The following is a 12,829-nucleotide window of genomic DNA, read 5'->3' as shown; positions in this document are numbered from 1 at the left end:
CCATTTTCATATATTTTAATTTTAAAATGATCTATGGATTATTATAATAGATAAGAGATTACTTTTCATTTTGCCTCCAAATTTTTTATTTTTTTTATTTTAATATTTGAAGTTTAAAATTTATTTAATAATTTGTAGATTTTTGTTGCCAATTCATACACAAAAAAAAAAAATAAATAAATAAATAAAATAAAATTATACATACTTAGTATATATATATATATATGATGAATCGGTCTTTTTGGTGTATGACAAGGAGAATAAAAGGGTGTTCTTCTTTCTTTATCCTCATAATTTTTAAATGATAAAATAAGTGAATTTACTCGAACGATTGAAAAGAAAACGTTGGCTAAGAAAAGGTCAAATTTAACAAATTTCAACCATGTAATTTACATGGTCACTTGTAGTTAAGATGCTCGCCACATGTGAATAAACTAAAGCTGACCGTGTATGAATTGAAAGTATTAATCAACCAAAATTAACTTATGTCATTATACATTAAATGAACTCACGTCGTTTTTAGAAGGGTCTACAACTGTATATTTCGTATGAAATTTAAGAGTAGACTGCTTCACGAATAGCGCTTAACGCTGCATCTCTTTTGAAACCAATAGCCTTTATCACGACTTATGTTCGTATATATTGAAAAATTTTCTATAGAAACTCAATTTCTACAAAATTAAATGAGAAATTTGACGAAAATGAGAATTAAAATAAATAGATCATGCAGTTAATTCATGTATCATTTTTAGAATTAAATGTTATAAAATTTATGTGAAACGGCTTAGTTTTATTTTAATTAAAAATTTAAGGTACTAAAGCAATTTAAAAAAAAGTGGTTTTATTTTTGAAATTTGATAAAATATTTAAAAAATCATTATTAATAAAATTAGAAACCAAACATTAATTTTAAAAATTAGAATTAAAAAATGAAATGTTATCATGGAATTATGAGCACCAATTTGTTATTCATATTTATATAAATATAAATTAAGAAAAAAAAAATGATTTTTCAATAAAAGTAAGGATTAATGAAAAAGAAAAAGACAAAATTAGTTTTTAAAAGGATAATTACAATTTTTAGAATTATAAATGGTTGAATTAATCAATTACTACCGTTCTGTAAACGTTCTTCTTTTTCACACTGTCACACGCTTGGAAAAAGCAGAAACCTTCCTCTCTCTTTCTCTTTCTCTATCCATCGTTGTTGAAAATTCTCCTGTTCTTGTGTGTTACAGATTTCTGGTAGCTATTTGTGTTTGGTATCCATGGATTTTTCTTGAAAGCGAAGCGAAGAATTTCTCTGTCGTCTCTTATACCCAACGGAGGTGAATCGTAATTGACGCGAGAACAGAGAGAAAAGTGAACTCCGACCCCACAATCTCACATCCGATTCTTATCTTCTGGTCGATTATTTTGCGTTTTTCTTTGTTATAGCTTGCAACGATGTCCCGATTATTCAGTGATCGGTCACGAGGAAGCTCCCGAAGGCATGGTTCGAGTTCGAGCTCAGTGATACACGACACAACAACTATCACTACTTCCGCCGCCGCGGCCTCCACCAGCGCCGCTACAACCTCAATAACCATGCCGGTTTATCCGATTGACGAGATCCCCTCGCCGTTTGGCGATTTAGGCTTGCAACTGTCGGAGTCGGAGCTCCGAGTAACCGCGTACGAGATCTTGATTGGATCTTGCCGGAGCACCGGCGGTAAACCGTTAACTTATATTTCGCAGTCGGAGAAGGGAGTTGATCGGTCTGCGTCGTTGTCGACGGCGACGTCGCTGCATCGGTCGATAACGTCGACGGCTGTGAGCAAATTTAAGAAGGCGCTAGGGCTGAAATCATCATCATCGGCGAGGAAGAGGATAATCGGAGGCGATGAGTCAGCGAATCAAGGTCGAGCGACTTCGGGATTGACGGTAGGGGAGTTAATAAGGATTCAGATGAGAATTTCGGAACAGGTTGATTCGAGAATTAGAAGGGCGCTGTTGAGGATCACTGCTGGACAGGTGCGTTTCGGTACTTGGAATTGAAAGCTCTTATGCAGTCGAATTTTCTGTTCTGTGGCTGAGAAAATTTATGATAAATGACATGGAAAACATCATATTCTTTGCTCTTTTCGCATCCTGATTTGTTTTGATGATAGATTATTGCTTATCTTAGCATCCTCTTACGAGAAGAACATGATTGAGACTAATTTGAGTGACAGTTCTTCGTGAAATTGTCCTATTACTGTATTCCTACATGCTTAGATTTCATTACTTTTGGGATGATGGATTCAAATATTGAGCTATTTCTATCCTTGAACTTTTGTTGTCTTCTAGAGCTATTCTTGGTAGGTGATGTTGGATGATGAAAGTCCTACGTTGGCTAATCTAGGGAATGATCATGGGTTTATAAACAAAGAATACTAACTCCATTGCTACGAGGGGAAGCTCAAAGCAAAGTCATGAGAGCTTATGCTCAAAGTGGACAATATCATACTATTTTGGAGAGTCGTGTTCGTCTAACATGGTATCAGAGCCATGCCCTAAACTTAGTCGTGCCAATAGATTGGTAAATCCTCAAATGTCGAACAAAGGACTCCAAAAGAAAAAGGAGGCCTCCTTGAAGGCAGTAAAAAATGACTAAGACTCCAAAGGAGTCGAGCCTCGATTAAGGGGAGGCGTGCTTTGTTCGAGGGGAGGTGTTGGATGATGAAAGTCCTACCTCGGCTAATTTAGGGAATGATCATGGGTTTATAAACAAAGAATACTGACTCCATTGGTATGAGGCCTTTTGGGGAAGCCCAAAATAAAGCCATGAGAGCTTATGCTCAAAGTGGACAATATCATACCATTGTGGAGAGTCGTGTTCGTCTAACAGGTGAAACCTCCTCAGGACCAGTGGTGCGCTCAAAACTCTGTTTAACCATTTCTATATGCTGCAATCGATCTTATATGCCATGGGTTTATAATATCTTGTTCTTGGATCAGCTTGGAAGGCGGATAGAGTCGATGGTTCTGCCGCTCGAGCTGTTTCAACAGCTTAAGGCTTTGGACTTCCAAAATAATGAAGAACACATGGCTTGGCAAAGGCGTTATTTGAAGGTTCTTGAGATAGGACTTCTATTGCATCCTCGCTTGCCATTAGAAAAGGCAGACGACGCTCCGAAACGTTTTCGACAGATTGTTCGTGGTGCTATGGAGAAACCCATTGATGCAGGAAGAAACTTTGAAATTATCCAAGACCTTCGAAGTATCGTGTTGTCTCTTGCTTGTAGATCATTTGGCGAGTCTGTTCCGGGCATGTGCCATTGGGCAGATGGGTTCCCTTTGAATCTCAGGCTCTACCAAACTCTTTTAGAAGCTTGTTTTGATGCTAATGATGCAACTTCTATCATTGAAGAGGTTGATGAGGTCTTGGAACATGTTAAGAAAACTTGGGTTGTGCTTGGCATGAACCAGATGCTGCATAATCTTTGTTTCTCGTGGGTTTTATTCAATCGTTACGTTGCCACGGGGCAAGTGGGAAGTGACTTGCTATCTGCATCCAAAAGCCTGTTGGCCGAAGTTGAAGACGACGTCGAGTCCTACAAGGATCCTATTTACTCGAGAATCCTGAGCACTACTCTTAGTTCGATTTTGGTTTCAACGGAGAGAAAGCTTCTTGCATACCGCAACGATTTTCACAGTGACAACATTGAGTGTATGCAAAGCCTGGTCTCTATTGCAGTATTGTCATCTGAGTTACTGCAAAATAACCAACACGATTGGAAGACGATCGAAGTTGACGTGGCGTATAACAAAGTCGATAACTATATAAGATCATCACTTCGAACTGCTTTTTCCAAGGTAAGTGCAATCAGTTAAAGATCAAATCTCTTATTTCAATTGACTTTGTTTAGCTCTCTACTAGATTTATGAATTTTGAGGTTAGTGAACTTGAATTTGTGGATTGTCACTGAAGAGTCTTCTTGTCCTTATCATTGCAGAAAATGGAGAAGGTTAAATCAACCATTAAAAACCTGAAAAATCCACCTCATGTTCTTTCTGTCCTTGCTCAAGAGGTGAGCGAACTGGCTTTCGATGAGAAGGCAATGTTTAGTCCAATATTCAAGGAATGGCACCCTCATGCGGCAGGAGTAGCCGTTTCAACGATCCATTCTTGTTACGGCAAGGAACTGAAGAAATTCATTTCGGGTATTGATGAACTGACGCCGAATGCTATTGAAGTGCTCAATGCAGCTGATAAATTGGAGAAAGATCTCGTGCAGATTGCAGTCGGAGATTCAGTAGACAGTGAAGATGGTGGGAAGTCCATAATACGAGAGATGCCTCCTTACGAAGCTGAAACGCTAATTTCCGACCTCGTAAAGACGTGGATCAGTACGAGAGTGGACAGACTAAAGGAATGGATTGGTAGATTCCTTCAACAAGAGGTATGTGGTCGTGACATTATCTGGTTATTATGTAGATTTGGACCGGTAATAGCTTCATGTTTAGGAAATGGAACGGATTGTGAGGTCCCACATCGAGAGGAGAATGAAGCATTCTTTATAAGGGTGTGGAAACCTTTCCTTAGCAGACGCGTTTTAAAAACCTTGAGGGGAAGTGGGCCCTCAAGGGGGTGGATTGTGAGATCCCACATCGGTTGGGGAGGAAAACAAAACATTCTTTATAGGGGTGTGGAAACCTCTCCCTAGCATACGTGTATTAAAAACCTTGAGGGGAAGCCCGAAAAGGAAAACTCAAAGAGGACAATATCTACCAGCGGTGGGCTTGGGCTTGGGCTGTTTCTTGCATGTTTGTTATTGAACTATCATTTACAAACACTCTGAATAGGTATGGAATCCACGTGCAAACAAAGAGCACGTCGCTCCTTCTGTCGTTGAAGTTTTACGAATAGTCGATGAAAGCTTTGAAGCTTTCTTTTTGTTGTCAATTCCACAACACGCATCATTGCTTCCTGATTTAATGACTGGTCTTGACAAATGTTTGCAACAGTACATACTTAAGGCAAAATCTGGCTGCGGTAAGTGTTCTATTTACCGAATTTCTAAGGAAGTTAGTGATATCTCTATGCAACCATTAAAATTCATCATGCATTTTCAGGATCCAGAAGTACCTATATTCCTGCTCTGCCTGCTTTAACTAGATGTTCGAAAGGATCAAAGTTCGGCGTATTCAAAAAGAAGGAAAAGTTGCAAGCGGGTCAGGGGAGGACCCAGTTCGGGATCACGAATGCCAATAACTCCTTGTCAATCCCCCAGCTATGCGTTTGTATTAATTCGTTGCACCATATACGGACCGAGCTGGAAGTCCAAGAAAGAAGGGCAGTTGCTCGTCTTAAGAATCTCGAGCCTCAGTACACAGATGCTGTTAGGAACCTAGCTGGGAAATGGTTTGAGCTTTCGGCAGCTCTGTGTGTGGAAGGGATAAAGCAACTAAGTGAAGCAACTGCATACAAAGTTGTATTCCACGATCTCAGTCAGTTTTTATGGGATGGCTTATATATTGGGGAGGTTGTATCTTCAAGGATTGAGCCATTCCTTCAGGAGCTTGAGCAATACCTAGAAACCATTTCATCAACTGTTGTCCATGACAGAGTCAGAACACGGGTGATAACCGACATGATGAAAGCCTCTTTCGATGGTTTCCTATTAGTTCTACTTGCTGGAGGTCCATCCCGTGCTTTTGTTAAGCAAGATTCGGAAATGATCGAGGAAGACTTTAAGTTTCTAACAGATCTCTTTTGGTCCAATGGTGATGGGCTTCCTGCTGATTTGATTAGTAAACATTCAGGCATTGTTAACGGAGTTATCGATCTGTTTCGTTCAGACTCCGAAAGTCTGATCGAGCAGTTCAAATATGTGATGGTGGAGTCGCATGGTGTGCAAGCTAAATCCAGGCTTCCTTTGCCTCCAACTTCTGGTCATTGGGAACCAACCGAGCCGAATACACTACTCCGTGTCTTGTGCTATCGCAACGATGAGATAGCTGCAAAGTTCCTCAAGAAGACTTACAATTTGCCCAAAAAACTATAACCAACTTGCCAACCATGCCTCACCCCGACCATATGATATATTGTACATAGTAGGATGCTTCGTGCCAATTGTGGCGACAAATTACGACTCCGTGCATCGAAATTTATGGTCTTCAGAGAGAGCATTCTTGCACGATACCGTCGTGTTCTCGTGGGATAGTGCAGTTGTTCTTCGACTGGATCTTATAGGATGGTTATGTTGAATCAATCAGCTTTTGTCGCTTTCTCGCATCTACGGTCACGGTTCGAGTAACACAGCCTCTTTTATACATAGTTAGGTACAAGGAAAACGTACGCATCATACAGAGGCTTCCTTTTACCATCTGATTATGACAGAGACTTCTTTCAACATACAATACCACACTGTAAGGAATCACAAACTACAGGTTTTTCTTCTTTTGACTGCTGTTAATAATCTGATCTGATGATTTTCTTGACCTCTTCTTACCCTGTTTTTTTACTACTGATTGGTGTGTATGTTTTGTCTTATGAGTTCTTAGTTATTTATTGATTTAGCCTTGTAATTTTGTAGAAGAATGAGAAAGGCAGTTATTGCATTTTGGCCTCAACCTTCAAAGATTTTATAAATTTTGATGACATTATTCTTTCTCTCTCTCATGCTTTGTATATGATGATTTCATATCTTCTATTGGGCCCTCTCTCTCTCTCTAATGCTTTAAATAATGTCTCAGGATTATTATTTGAAATCTCTCCGTTGTGTGAGTTGGAGGAGAAAATATTAAGATTCATCCAATTAAGAAAATATTAATTATATAAATTACAAATTTAATTTTTAAGCTTGTTACTCAGATTCATTCTATTAAAAAATATATTAACTATTTAAATTACAAATTTAATTTTTGAGTTTTGACATTCATGTTGTTGTCATACCATTGTAGAGAGTCGTATTCGTTTTAATATGGTGTCAGAACCATACCCAAAACTTAGTCGTGCCAATAGATTGATAAATTCTCAAATGTCGAACAAAGGACTCCAAAAGAAAAGAAGTCGAGTCTCCAGGAGTTAAGCCTCGATTAAGGGGAGACGTACTTTGTTTGAGGGGAGGTGTTGGATGATGAAAGTCCCACATCGCTAATTTAGGGAAGGGAATGATCATGGGTTTATAATCAAGGAATACTCTCTCTATTAGTACGAGACATTTTGGAGAAGCCTAACGCTCTTCATTGGTGCGAGGCATTTTGGAGAAGCCCAATGCAAACCCACGTGAGCTTATGCTCAAAGTGGACAATATAATACATACCATTGTGGAGAGTCGTCTCCATTGGTATGAGGCCTTTTGGAGGAGCCCAAAGCAAGCCCATGAGAGCTTATGCTCAAAGTGGACAGTATCATACCCGTAAATCAATTCTTTTTAAAATTAATCTATTAAACAAATTTATAATTGAACATATCAAAATACGCACGTTAATATTATAGATTTATAAAGTTACCTGGCGGCGAACAGGTTCAGATATAAACAGAGAAACAAGGGTAAAAGTGAAATATCTTATAAAGAAAAGGGTAATATTGAGAATTTACGAAGGGGGTGTCGAAGGTCGGCGGCTAGGCGCGCGTGAAAATTGCCGTATATATAGCGCCAGCCCTCAGCGTAAGGCCAACTGCTCAACTTTGTCTCCGCGAAGATTCATCGAACCAAAAGCCTCTCTTCTTCATTTCTGACTCTCAGTAACATCAACTCGCTTTCTCCTTCCTTTGGTCTCTCTCTCTCTCTCTCTCTCTCTCTCTCTCTCTCTCTCCTCAATCGAGGCATCGCCGGAAGGCAGAAGCTCACCTTCCTTCTTCACGGAGGCCGTCGACGATCTACGCGTTACGGCGTCTATTTCTTAGTTGCAGAAACAAATTTGGTTTCCGCCTGTCGTATTTCAGAGATTAGCTATCTGTAAGTTTCATTTTATTAGAAATTGATGCGTTTCAACCTAGAATCTGGATGTTGATATAGTTATTCTTGTTTCCGATGGTGAGAATTGTAATTTATTATGCTATTGGCTGCTTGTTCGCTCTTGCTTCATGTTCGTCTCGAACGGAGAACTAATTTTAGCATTTCGAAGATCTATTGTTGTTTTAGAGTCAGAATGATTTCTCTTTCATTTCGGAGCAATTTTATTGAATATTAATGGTGTTAGTTCTTCTCTCCAATGGTGAGAATCTCAATTTCGAGTGCTACAAGTTATTTCTTCTCTCTTGTTTCATATTTTTCTTGAACTGGCGAGCATAATCTAGCACTCAGATTATCGGTAAAGAATGATTTCTCTATGAATACGGAGTCATTGAGTTTATTATCGATAGTGTTATTCTTGTCTCTGGTGGTGAGGATCGTAGTTCCCTATGCTATAGATCATATCTGCTTATTCTTCATATTCTCCTGGAACTGGAGATCTTTTCTAGCACTCCAAAGATCTTGTGGTTTTTTAAAGAATGATTTCTATATGGACTCGGAGTCATTAATTTCAATATTGCAGAAATTGCTAATAATTCTTGCCGTCTTATTTAACCTTGTCATGGATTATTTTGATTATAAATTTGAGTTCCAAGTTTGTTTGGTCGGAACTGAAGTACTGTTAGTTGTGAGTAACTGTTCTTTCACAAAGAACTCTCAGAAATTGTATTAAACGAAAGTAAAATTTTGTAATAGTAAGGTTAGGTTTCAAGCTTTTTAATCTTCTTCTCCTACTTGAAAGCCGAGTTTATAGCTACATCAGGTTTCAAGTTTTTGAAGTTCTACTAGAGTCGATCAAGTTGTTTGGTAGCCTCTTTATTCTTCTTTTGTAATTTTTGTTAATTGCATTAATGTCTCAACTTACGGCTAGGTTAATATCAAGCTTTTGGCTGATGACTTTTTGAGTTTTTTTTTTTTTGTTTTCAGTTGAATTAACCATTTATTGGCCCTTCCTGATGTTCTTATTCTAGTATTCTCTAGATCTATTTGTAGATCAGAATTGTTAAAGATTGATCTCTGAATGAAATTTTGGAGTTATTAAGTTGAATACTAAAGGTTCTTGCCAGGGTTTCTGGCATTGTAATTCAGAATGGACAATGTTTTTTGACATTGTAAATTTGCAGTTGATTATCGAAATTTTGAATTTGTTTTCCTGGTTAGTTTGCTTGTTCAAGTACTGTAGTCTAGGATCGTATTGAGATAATATTAAATAAACAATGCTCGTAAATTAGTAGAGACGCATGCTAAATTTGTCATAGGTGACTTTCAAGTTTATAGTCACAACTCACATGGTCACATTGGTTTCAAGTTCTGAAATTCTATGGAAGTGAATCAATGTGGTTGCCATGTAGTTGATAAATTTTCTCTTCTTCTTTTGTAATTTTATGGATTGTATCAATGTCCCAACATCGGGCTAGTTTTATATCATTCTGGAAGCAAATGATTCTGTGAAACTGACCATTGGATTGGCCGAGCAGACTAACCCCTAGTGTCTACTCACTACTAAAACACAAATAATTTGAAGTTATTTATACATAAGCTACAACAGAAGCAGTTGGTTGAAACATTCTATGCAAATATTAAATAAGTTTAATTACATTTGAAATGTCAAAAAAGTTCGGTGTAAGGTAGTATTTCCTGAAATAAATAAACCTCCCAACCTAGTTTTACCTGTTTTTGCAAGTGAACTTGAAACACCTTTCCTCCTTTCATCTATAAGTTGAACCTTATTGGTCTGGGAAGTTTTCAGCTTCTGTATTTTATACTTCAATCAGAGTATAAACGGTTCCATTTAAATTAAAGCCCCTTATTTGTAAGATAGATTTATTTCCTCTACTTTTCTGCTCTAGGAAACTCTGGTCTGGGTTAGTGGTATTTTAGATTTATTTCCTCTATTTGATATTTCATAGACTTTGCAGGTCCTATTAGGTAGCCAAAAATTATGGCGTCTCTGAAAGACCTGCTTCCTGCTGTAAAGTCAACAGCTGTGACACAGTACGATCACTCAAATGATCCATGGTTCAAGCAGCGGTTTAGTTCATCAGAAGCAGAGCAAACTTCTGTTGTTAAGGCTAATCCTGTACCACCTTACTTGAAGCGTAGTGGATTTATTCCTCGGAAAGTAGAGGATTTTGGAGATGGTGGTGCTTTCCCAGAGATTCACATTGCTCAATACCCACTCGACATGGGTAGAGGCAAATCATCAAAGCCTGGATCAAAGATCCTTCCTGTGACGGTGGATGCCCATGGAAATGTTGCATATGATGCTATTGTAAAACAGAATGAAAATTCTAAAAAGATTGTTTATTCACAACATAAAGACCTCATTCCAAAGATCTTGAAAACTGATGAAGAGATTGATGAGGATGAAGAGATGCAGAAAGAGATTGAAGAAACAACCGAGGAAACGAAGTCTGCGCTTGAAAAGATAGTGAATGTAAGATTGAGTGCAGCTCAGCCTAAAAATGTAGCCAAGCAATCATCAGATTCAAAATTTATCAAGTACAAGCCATCTCAGCAATCAGCAGCTTTTAATTCAGGTGCCAAGGAGAGAATCATTAGAATGGTGGAAATGCCAGTAGATCCACTCGAACCTCCAAAGTTCAAGCATAAGCGTGTTCCTAGAGCCTCGGGGTCTCCTCCTGTGCCAGTCATGCATTCCCCTCCTCGTCCTGTCACCGTGAAGGATCAACAGGATTGGAAGATTCCACCTTGTATTTCAAATTGGAAGAATCCGAAAGGTTATACAATCCCACTTGACAAGCGTCTTGCAGCTGATGGCAGAGGCCTTCAAGAAGTTCAAATCAACGATAATTTCGCAAAGCTATCTGAAGCACTGTATGTTGCAGAACAGAAAGCAAGAGAAGCAGTTGCAATGAGATCTAAGGTTCAGAAAGAAATGCTTATGAAGCAGAAGGAGAAGAAGGAATTGGAGCTTCGAGCCTTAGCTCAAAAGGCTCGGTCTGAGAGGACTGGTGCTGCACCTCCGCCTGCAGTTTCTTATCCATCTGAGAGGAGCACTGCAGATAGAGATACTTCTGAGATGAAAGGGGAGTTCGAGCATATTAGAGAAAAAGAGAAGGATTTATCAAAGGAGACAAGGGAAGAGAGGGAAGAGCGGTTGCAGCGTGAGAAGATTCGTGAGGAACGACGTAGAGAGAGGGAAAGGGAAAGAAGGTTGGAAGCCAAAGATGCAGCAATGGGGAAGAAGAGTAAGATTACAAGAGATAGAGATCGTGATATTAGTGAGAAGGTTGCACTCGGAATGGCTTCGACCGGAGCAGGTAGAGAGGGAGAAGTTATGTATGATCAGAGGCTATTTAACCAAGATAAAGGAATGGACTCGGGATTTGCCAACGACGACCAGTACAATATATACGACAAGGGCTTATTTACTGCTCAGCCCACTCTCTCAACCCTTTACAGACCTAAAAAAGATGCCGATTCTGATATGTACGGAGGTGCTGACGAACAGTTAGACAAGATTATGAAGACTGATCGCTTCAAACCAGACAAGTCATTTTCAGGCACTGCAGAAAGGTCTGGACCTAGAGACAGACCGGTGGAGTTTGAAAGAGAAGTCGAAGAAGCCGATCCATTTGGACTGGATCAGTTCTTGACTGAAGTGAAGAAAGGTAAGAAAGCTATGGATAAAGTTGGCAGTGGTGGGACAATGAGAGCCAGTGGTGGTTCATCAACGCGAGACGGATATGATGGTGGCTCCGGTAGAAGTCGCATTGGATTTGAAAGAGGGCATTAGAAGGTACAAATCCAATCAGTGTTATCTTGTGTTTCAATTATATTGCTACTGGCATTAGAAGGTACCCTCCAAAAAGCGCTTCTGAACTATGAGTAAGATATATTTGATTGCCATTTTACTCCATAATTTTATCTTGCTATGCTTTATTGCGTTGGAAAATCTTTAATTCGTTTGGATGGATTGAACTTTTCTTTGCGACAGGTGGAAAAGTTGGCATCCCGATCAGGAGGAGCACTCTTCGGAGAAAATGGTGCCTTTGAGGTGACATTTTTACTTCTATTTAGATATTTCCAGTTGTTTTACATTATTTTCTCCCTTATTTAAAAAATTGCAATATTACTTAACCTCTCTTAAATGTTTCAAAACTATCCATTGAGCTGTTGGAGAAAGTTGAAATGGTGTGGAAAATTTCAATTTCTATTGAAAATATTAAAAAGAATTTTTCTATTTTAAGATAAGTTATGAAACGTTTTTGAAGTGAGTTATATTGCAACTTTCAATAGTATAAAGGTATTTTTTACCATATAGTTTTTTTTAATAGAAATTTCCGCGCGTACAATTTACTCTCCACTTATAGCCATGGATTTGCATGCAGAATCCGAACGCAATTTACTAATGCAAACTTCATGGACATTTGTCGGCCTTTTTAGTACTTTAAAGCTACGATTCCAATTTGTCCATTTTTTAACTTTCTTATTTAGGTATACTACTCTGCTTGAATCTATCATTTTTACAACGAACCCCGTTTCGGACAAGATTTGAATGTCAATATCTGTTTTGTGATATTCTTTCTCTATTGCTCTTCATTAACCTTGGATCTTGGATCTTGGATCTTCATTAACTGAAATCCATGGAACTGAGAAGAGAATAACCTTGGATCTTCTTTCTCTATTGCTCTTCATTAACCGAAATCCTTTGTTCGTAGGAAACTAACGAAGATCAACGGTCGTCACAGCCCATCTATCTGAAAATTATTTAAAAACGCGTAGAAGGATATGAAAACCAGGGAATCATTGATTTTGGAGGGCGAAGATGCCGCCAGGTATTCCCATTCCCTTCCCTCCCTCCCTCCCCCCCCCCCCCC

The 12,829-nt window shown here is 38.7% G+C and overlaps 2 protein-coding genes across 3 annotated transcripts; both read left to right on the top strand.

The window, feature by feature from the left end:
* Positions 1–1,114: 1,114 nt before the first annotated feature.
* On the top strand, positions 1,115–6,597 carry LOC111450465. Its single transcript, XM_023090624.1, has 5 exons — positions 1,115–2,013; positions 2,980–3,837; positions 3,978–4,424; positions 4,828–5,017; positions 5,098–6,597. The coding sequence occupies exons 1-5, from the start codon at positions 1,447–1,449 to the stop codon at positions 6,027–6,029; spliced, it is 2,994 nt and encodes a 997-aa protein (XP_022946392.1). The 5' UTR covers positions 1,115–1,446; the 3' UTR covers positions 6,030–6,597.
* Positions 6,598–7,651: 1,054 nt separating this feature from the next.
* Positions 7,652–12,810, top strand: LOC111450468 (SNW/SKI-interacting protein-like). 2 transcript variants are annotated; one of them, XM_023090627.1, is made up of 4 exons: positions 7,652–7,928; positions 9,905–11,748; positions 11,947–12,006; positions 12,671–12,810. In XM_023090627.1, the coding sequence occupies exon 2, from the start codon at positions 9,928–9,930 to the stop codon at positions 11,743–11,745; it is 1,818 nt and encodes a 605-aa protein (XP_022946395.1). In that variant the 5' UTR covers positions 7,652–7,928; positions 9,905–9,927; the 3' UTR covers positions 11,746–11,748; positions 11,947–12,006; positions 12,671–12,810. The 2 variants fall into 2 exon arrangements, with proteins under 2 accessions (XP_022946395.1, XP_022946396.1); XM_023090628.1 differs by having other exon boundaries at positions 9,896–11,748.
* The last annotated feature ends 19 nt before the right edge of the window (positions 12,811–12,829 follow it).

Source organism: Cucurbita moschata, unplaced genomic scaffold (assembly GCF_002738365.1).
Source record: "Cucurbita moschata cultivar Rifu unplaced genomic scaffold, Cmos_1.0 Cmo_Scf00012, whole genome shotgun sequence".
NCBI classification, from domain to species: domain Eukaryota; kingdom Viridiplantae; phylum Streptophyta; class Magnoliopsida; order Cucurbitales; family Cucurbitaceae; genus Cucurbita; species Cucurbita moschata.
The sequence above is the reverse complement of the archived record's forward strand: the minus strand, read 5'-3'. Positions and strand labels throughout refer to the sequence as shown.